At 39.7% G+C, this 9,378-nt stretch overlaps 1 protein-coding gene across 1 annotated transcript; it reads left to right on the forward strand.

Annotated features, from left to right (window-relative positions):
* Window positions 1–982: 982 nt before the first annotated feature.
* On the forward strand, window positions 983–9,022 carry LOC117441945 (prolyl 3-hydroxylase 3-like; the record flags this gene model as incomplete). Its single annotated transcript, XM_034077954.2, has 2 exons — window positions 983–1,123; window positions 4,385–9,022. Coding segments are annotated over 2 exons (306 nt in total), but the record flags the coding sequence as incomplete, so codon positions are not given.
* Window positions 9,023–9,378: the final 356 nt, after the last annotated feature.

Raw genomic sequence — 9,378 nt, forward strand, 5'->3', positions numbered from 1 at the left:
AGAGGGGACACATGTTGATGTAGAAGAGACATGAAGAAGAGGGGACACATGTTGGTGTAGAAGAGACATGAAGAAGAGGGGACACATATTGGTGTAGAAGAGACATGAAGAAGAGGGGACACATGTTGATGTAGAAGAGACATGAAGAAGAGGGGACACATGTTGATGAAGAAGAGACATGAAGAAGAGAGGACACATGTTGATGAAGAAGAGACATGAAGAAGAGGGGACACATGTTGATGTAGAAGAGACATGAAGAAGAGGGGACACATGTTGATGAAGAAGAGACATGAAGAAGAGAGGGACACATGTTGATGAAGAAGAGACATGAAGAAGAGAGGACACATGTTGATGTAGAAGAGACATGAAGAAGAGGGGACACATGTTGATGTAGAAGAGACATGAAGAAGAGGGGACACATGTTGATGTAGAAGAGACATGGAGAAGAGGGGACACATGTTGATGTAGAAGAGACATGAAGACGAGGGGACACATGTTGATGTAGAAGAGACATGAAGAAGAGGGGACACATGTTGATGAAGAAGAGACATGAAGAAGAGAGGACACATGTTGATGAAGAAGAGACATGAAGAAGAGGGGACACATGTTGATGTAGAAGAGACATGAAGAAGAGGGGACACATGTTGATGTAGAAGAGACATGAAGAAGAGGGGACACATGTTGATGAAGAAGAGACATGAAGAAGAGAGGACACATGTTGATGTAGAGGAGACATGAAGAAGAGGGGACACATGTTGATGAAGAAGAGACATGAAGAAGAGAGGACACATGTTGATGAAGAAGAGACATGAAGAAGAGGGGACACATGTTGATGAAGAAGAGACATGAAGAAGAGAGGACACATGTTGATGTAGAAGAGACATGAAGAAGAGGGGACACATGTTGATGGAGAAGAGACATGAACAAGTGGATTTTCCATAGTAGGTGACCTTTAAACCTTTTCCCTCCTCTTTGTCTGCAGGCTCGAGTGAAGCCCAGCTGTGGGCGTCTGGTGGGCTTCTCCTCGGGTCCCGTAAACCCTCACGGTGTTTCAGCGGTGACTCGCGGCCGGCGGTGTGCGCTGGCGCTGTGGTTCACCAAAGAGAAGCTGTACAGAGACATGGTGAGCACGATGAAGACCAGAGGGGGGAAGTAGTGGAGTACAAATACTTCGTTACTGTTTTTAAGTACATATTTCTGGTATCAGTACTTTACTCCACGACTTTTTACTTTGACTTCTTACATGTTGAACACAAATACCTGAACTTTCTACTTCTTACATGTTGAACTCAAATACCTGTACTTTCTACTTCTTACATGTTGAACACAAATACCTGTACTTTCTACTTCTTACATGTTGAACTCAAATACCTGTACTTTCTACTTCTTACATGTTGAACACAAATACCTGTACTTTCTACTTCTTACATGTTGAACTCAAATACCTGTACTTTCTACTTCTCACATGTTGAACACAAATACCTGTACTTTCTACTTCTCACATGTTGAACTCAAATACCTGTACTTTCTACTTCTTACATGTTGAACACAAATACCTGTACTTTCTACTTCTCACATGTTGAACACAAATACCTGTACTTTCTACTTCTCACATGTTGAACCCAAATACCTGTACTTTCTACTTCTTACATGTTAAACACAAATACCTGTACTTTCTACTTCTCACATGTTGAACCCAAATACCTGTACTTTCTACTTCTCACATGTTGAACTCAAATACCTGTACTTTCTACTTCTTACATGTTGAACACAAATACCTGTACTTTCTACTTCTTACATGTTGAACACAAATACCTGTACTTTCTACTTCTCACATGTTGAACACAAATACCTGTACTTTCTACTTCTTACATGTTGAACACAAATACCTGTACTTTCTACTTCTCACATGTTGAACACAAATACCTGTACTTTCTACTTCTCACATGTTGAACACAAATACCTGTACTTTCTACTTCTTACATGTTGAACCCAAATACCTGTACTTTCTACTTCTTACATGTTGAACACAAATACCTGTACTTTCTACTTCTTACATGTTGAACTCAAATACCTGTACTTTCTACTTCTCACATGTTGAACACAAATACCTGTACTTTCTGCTTCTCACATGTTGAACACAAATACCTGTACTTTCTACTTCTTACATGTTGAACTCAAATACCTGTACTTTCTACTTCTTACATGTTGAACACAAATACCTGTACTTTCTACTTCTTACATGTTGAACACAAATACCTGTACTTTCTACTTCTTACATGTTGAACTCAAATACCTGTACTTTCTACTTCTTACATGTTGAACTCAAATACCTGTACTTTCTACTTCTTACATGTTGAACACAAATACCTGTACTTTCTACTTCTTACATGTTGAACTCAAATACCTGTACTTTCTACTTCTTACATGTTGAACTCAAATACCTGTACTTTCTACTTCTTACATGTTGAACTCAAATACCTGTACTTTCTACTTCTTACATGTTGAACACAAATACCTGTACTTTCTACTTCTTACATGTTGAACTCAAATACCTGTACTTTCTACTTCTTACATGTTGAACACAAATACCTGTACTTTCTACTTCTTACATGTTGAACTCAAATACCTGTACTTTCTACTTCTTACATGTTGAACTCAAATACCTGTACTTTCTACTTCTTACATGTTGAACTCAAATACCTGTACTTTCTACTTCTTACATGTTGAACACAAATACCTGTACTTTCTACTTCTTACATGTTGAACTCAAATACCTGTACTTTCTACTTCTTACATGTTGAACACAAATACCTGTACTTTCTACTTCTTACATGTTGAACTCAAATACCTGTACTTTCTACTTCTTACATGTTGAACTCAAATACCTGTACTTTCTACTTCTTACATGTTGAACTCAAATACCTGTACTTTCTACTTCTTACATGTTGAACACAAATACCTGTACTTTCTACTTCTTACATGTTGAACTCAAATACCTGTACTTTCTACTTCTTACATGTTGAACACAAATACCTGTACTTTCTACTTCTTACATGTTGAACTCAAATACCTGTACTTTCTACTTCTTACATGTTGAACTCAAATACCTGTACTTTCTACTTCTTACATGTTGAACTCAAATACCTGTACTTTCTACTTCTTACATGTTGAACTCAAATACCTGTACTTTCTACTTCTTACATGTTGAACTCAAATACCTGTACTTTCTACTTCTTACATGTTGAACTCAAATACCTGTACTTTCTACTTCTTACATGTTGAACTCAAATACCTGTACTTTCTACTTCTCACATGTTGAACTCAAATACCTGTACTTTCTACTTCTCTCATTTCCCAAACAGCTGGTTCCTTTAGTCTGAATGTGTGTTTGGTGCGTGATCATTATTCTTTAGAGTCATTGCGTGCCTATTGATTTGAACACGATCCGTGTATCCATCATTTCCTGGTCTTCTCTAAAGAAGAGTCAGTACTTCTACTTTCATCAGAGTATTTTTAAACACGAGTATCTGTACTTCTACTTGAGTAAAGGATGTGTGTACTTGTGCCATCTCTGGTGAGGACTCTCAGGTCCGACCTTTCGCCTGCAGTCGGCGGTGGTTAGTGTCGTGACTCCGGTGTTGAATAACAAGAGCCAGCTGGAGAGCGATGCAAATCTGGTGGCTTGTTCTCCAATTTCTGCGTTCACAATGCCCGGCAGCCTTCTGTCATACCACAGTGGTCTTTAGGTTTATCATATGCTGACTTTATTAGTCTTTTCTATTTGTTTTACCGTGACCCTACTTTTTCATATATACCATTATCCTACAGTTGTCATTGGTTACTGTTAAGGTGAGGCTACAGACTCATTTATATAGAAATATTCATCTAGACATGACCTTATTCCTCTCAAAGGAACACGACATTTTTGACCGATTGACAGTTATTTATATTTCTTAGTAAAATGCGTTATAAATAAAGTTACACAATTTTTGCCTTGGTTGTCAAATTGAATACTTTGTTATCATATGCAGTGGATATTTAATCAAAACAACAACAAAAAAACATATTTTGTCCATGTATAAATTAAGACACATGTGATTCCCTTCAGAGTTTGGCCTTCAAAAATGTATTTGCCACATTTTCATATATTTTTCATATATATATAAAATATACAGTTTTCAAAATACATCTTTTCAGATTCTGCATGCTCTGAAGGCATCTGGCCAGTCTTATATCCTCTGAGCAGAATCTGTCTATCATAGCGTTACTCAGGATCACACTTCTCCCAAAATGTGTTTGTTGTACCTTCCAAATGTGCTTTTCTTGCCATTGTGGCCACGGGAAATCAATATTTCTTCATGCTTTTGTTTCCCTCCCTCAGGAGCGAGAGGAGGCCGCGGCCATGTGGGCTGCAGGTGGACAGAGTGTGGTGAAAAATGAGGAAGAGGAGGAGAAGGAGGGCGGCGCCCCGCCCGCGAGGAACGCTCGCAACCAGGCCTCGCGTCAAGGGAGAGGAAGGGTGACGGGGGCGAGAGACGAGCTGTGAGAGGCACAACAAACCACAGACTGACCCTCAGACACTGAAACACACTTTCATTTCTGCATCCACTTCAATAGCCCAGCCCACCAGCCCATCACACCATCCATCACTTCAAGTTTCAAGGCTTTCATTGTCATGTGTGCATAGCTACAGTGTAGTTATGACAATGACAATCTTAGGTCACAGGCTCCTCCAACAGTGCAACACAATAACACAGATAATAGTGCAAGTAAATACAATAAAATAAACTCCATATTACTAACGGATACATTTCTTAAAATAGTGCAAGTTATACTATAGAATACAAAGTGCAAGGAGAGTCTATATACAAGTAATTGGAATATGATATATTAGATAAATAATTTGTAAGTTGCGAACAGATGAATGTTATGGATGTTCTTTCTTTCATCACGAGATTTTAAAGATTTGAGTCTTTGATTTATCCTGCTGCCCTTTTATGTGAAGCTGCTTGTCTGCTGTATTTATACTGTGTGTTGAAGGTTTGTGAAGGAAAACAACGCTGTCCTCCCTCTCATGTCCATCTGTACTTTGGTTTTAGCAGCTTTACTCACCAAGATCACTCCCTTTTAAAAATGACGAGAATAAAAGAAAAGTAAATATGACTCTATACTGATGTCGCTACTACTATCCACCATATTACTAACATATAACTAACTTAATAAATATCAACTCATTATGAATGGGTAATCAAAAATCTTAACTTGGTTTGGTTTGATCGAATACAAAATGCAGTTTTAGTGGACGTAACAACAGTATTCAGCAGATGTCCTTGTGTCTGATATACAACAAAAATGTGTGAAAATATAATATAAATGAACAATATTAGTGTAATTGCTGCCAGTAAAATACTTTGATACATAAATAATAGGCCTCAATTTAAAACAAATAATCTCCCTACTTCAGCAGCTGATATCACACTTGAAGAGAACTCAATAGGAAGAAATATGACTATACTGATGTACCATGAGTAACAAACAACATATTACTAACACATAACTAACTAAATTAATATAAATGGGTTATTAAAAAACCTAAACTGTGTTAAAAGTATTACAAAATAGAGTTTTAGTGCACAGACAATTTAACAGCAGATAGCAGCAACTCCCTATTTCTAAGATACAAAGAAAAGTGTTAAAATACAAGAATATTAAATATATAAACATCATTAGTGCATTGGCCGACTTGTGGCTCAGGTAAAATACTTCAAAGTCCTTCATTAACTGCTTAAACAATTAATAGACCTAACAATTGTGAAAACATCAAGATGAGCACGATAATCGCGTTATGCGATACGTTTTTTTTTTTTCATTGTTGTTTTTAGGATGTGCGATATTAAAGGTCCCATGTCATGCTTTTCCGGTTATTACCCGTCCCCTTGTGAGTTATGAAGGTTTTTCTGCATGTGAACGGTCTGCAGAGTCACAAACCCTCAAAGTACACCCTGTAGGGAGTACAACTCAACACAGAAAGACCTGTCTGTGCTGCCCCAGAACGCCTCGTTGGAGATTTCTCATTTTCCATTGTTTGCCTCCTGGGTTCTGTGACGTGTGAACCAAATGGACCAATCCGCGGAGCCCCTCACTCACCAGGACCCCTTGGCTAACTAACAGGGAGTCCCCATTGACTTGCATAGAGCTCCCTGAACGCTGGTAATAGACGAGTTGGGATCGTGGAGAAATGCTCTCCGCAGACCCATTCTCACAGCGTTATAAACCTTTTTCTTACTCAATATCAAGCCACACTGAGTGTTTTTACTTCGGCAGTGAGTGTTTGTGTGTGCTCAGGATGAGTTTCGCGCTGTTTCGCTGTATCGACGACCCGGAAACCTGTCCGCTGCTCGCAGTTGCGAGCAGTGGCGAGCAGCAACGAGCCTCGCCTGTGCTCTGATTGGTCGAATCAGAGCACACTGGGCTCACAGGGAGGGGGCAGGAGCTCCAACAAGCCGTTTAGGACAGAGAGTGAATACACACACTTCACAGAGATGCAGTATGAGAAACCAATGTCAGTTTGGAAAATTGACAATTTAAATCTATTCTAGTAGACCTCAACAATGGAAATATGATCAGTAGAAATGGCCATGACATGGGACCTTTAAGTAGGCAAATGAACTCAAACACGTCATGTTACAATTATTTTGCTGCTCGCTACAAAAGGAAAAGTCGTGCAGCTCTCATGTCAGGGGTTCTTGAGTGAGTGACATGCCGGCTCTGCATGCACAGCAAACCACCAATCACAACCATTCTTGATCAGATCACAGCAGGATAACCGAGCTAGCTCAGCTTGTTGCTCTGATAACTTAAGATCCAGAAGTCCGTGACTAAAATCCTTCATCCGGTTAAATATCGTTAAAAAAAGACCAATTGTATCGCATTAAAGTTCAAGAAAGGATGGTTTGCGGACAAAAAAAGCGGTCTTTTCTTCAATTCCTGTATTATTTCATATCGATGTGGAAGAAAATATCGCAATGTCAGTTTTTTCCAATATCGTGCAGCCCTAGTATCTACCCAAAGCCACTTCAGAAGAACAAAAATAATATATTATATTGATGTAGTGCAGTGATTCTCAAACTTTTTCATACCAAGGACCACTTAACCAATAAAAAAACACTCGCGGACCACCTAACTCCACAAATATAAAAAAACACATGGTTTTTCTAGAACAGATTACAAATCGCCTGGAAATGGTACAAACAGGTGGCAACATGTGTGACGAAGGTGTTGCGCTGGGCTATATCATGCAATCGAAAGTGAAACTTAACCTCGCTCCATTGCGGAGATATTCCTGCGAGAGTGCGGAAAACTTAAATGTATTTATTTATTTCAAATGTGAAATGTTACCAATATACTCACGGACCACTAGGGGGCGCTCACGGACCACCAGTGGTCCGCGGACCACACTTTGAGAAGCACTGATGTAGTGTGTTTCACAGTGCTTAAACAATCTTATACAAGAAAAGGAAATACAACAACGATGGCAGCTGATATCAATTCCTTTTTAATATCAAAAGAATACCAAATAAATCAATATGAGTCTATACTGATCTCACATGAGCTTCACACACTATATGACACACGAGTGAGGGGCTCAAAGAGAGGAGAGAAGAGTTAAATGAAAGACTGTAATCTAAGTGATCACCTGATTAAAAAAACATCGTAATACTTTCCTCGACGCTTCGGCCTGTTAGTCGTGCGAGCATGTGATAACATGAGCGATTAGACGGCAGAAGGAAACTGTAAAAGCACATTTGTGTCAGAAACTACACTTTGAGGCAGAGAGGGAGAAACTGGAACAGAGCGAGAGAGAGAGGTGCACAGGAGGGGAAAAAAGGATAGAAATAGAGAGATTACCGTTAATCCCTCATAAATGAGTGCATTTGTTTGTGAAGCTTAAAAAATCCCCCATTTAGAATATGGAATAGTAATCCAACGAGAGATCATTTAATCATTCGGCGCGGTGACACTCGACTCCATTTTATCCGTCCCATTACAACCAGTGCAGCGCCCTCCTCTGTCCCGTGCATTAGGAACCAAGTACTGTTTACAGCCCGGTATTAACACTCTCACTCCCCCCTGTGTTATAATCCCCCGTCCCGTCGCTGCGGAATTGGGTCGCAGGCCTGTTTAATGGACCCTCGGTTTGAACCTTTCCCCTCCACCCACAGGCCGAAGCACCCTAAAAGTCTGCATTAATCTCCTCCTAAGTAGGTGTTATGTCTATATAATGCATCCTAGATATCCTAAGCGCCCGCACGTCTACTGTTCCAATAACACACTTTATGTATGAAGAAAAGGCATGCAATGTAGTGCTGCGTGACGTCATATTGCCTTACTTTATGTGATTAGCAGAAATTACGTAAAGCGTCGTTATTAAACCGGCGTTCTGTTATTATGATAAGTGCTGCGAGCGTCAACGCGCGTGTTGCACTTTCGCGCAATTGCTGCTATTTTCGGCGCAAATGACTCATTAGGTATCTGATAGTGATTTCTGGACTTCACTTATGATGCTGTTTAAATACTATGAGATTTGACAGGAGGATTAAAAAACATGGTTCATGTCACAATAGTTGTTGACCAATATGGCATTTAATCCCGTCACCACTCCCTCCACCCACGTACACCCCATTTATTCAAAACGAGGTTATGTGGCCCTGATGGGTTTTACAGAAGAATCTACTTGTGTACAGACTTCATATGAACTGTAATCCAATAGAAAACCAAAACAACTCTTGCCCTCTTTGTCTTTATCCGTGTCATTTTAAGTGCAATGCCCCCCTTTTTATGTTTTATGCTCCAGTTTAGTGCATTTCTCCAAATCCAGGGTGAGCTCAGCTAAAACATAAACAAAGACAGGGCAAAGGTCAACACTTTTAAACCAGAAAGCTTCATTTATTCACAAAAAGTAGAATACACACACACACACACGATATTTTTAATTTTCCACCTTTTTTACAGGGAGGTCACACACACACACACACACACACACACACACACACACACACACACACACACACACACACACACACACACACACACACACACACACACACACACACACACACACACACACACACACACACACACACACACACACACATACCATGTATACATCACTTCAGGGGACATTACATTGACTTACATGCATTTCCTGGAGACTTATCCTAACCTTAACCATAACCAACACATGCCTAACCCTAACCAAGTCTTCACCCTAAAGTTAATGATGCCCTCATGGGGACCTCCATGTTGTCCCCATGAGGGAAGCGAGTCCCCACACGTGACTTTTTTGGGGTTATTTGGGGTATCTTGGGATCGAAC

Source organism: Pseudochaenichthys georgianus, unplaced genomic scaffold (genome assembly GCF_902827115.2).
Source record: "Pseudochaenichthys georgianus unplaced genomic scaffold, fPseGeo1.2 scaffold_2209_arrow_ctg1, whole genome shotgun sequence".
In the NCBI taxonomy this organism is placed as follows: Eukaryota; Metazoa; Chordata; class Actinopteri; order Perciformes; family Channichthyidae; genus Pseudochaenichthys; species Pseudochaenichthys georgianus.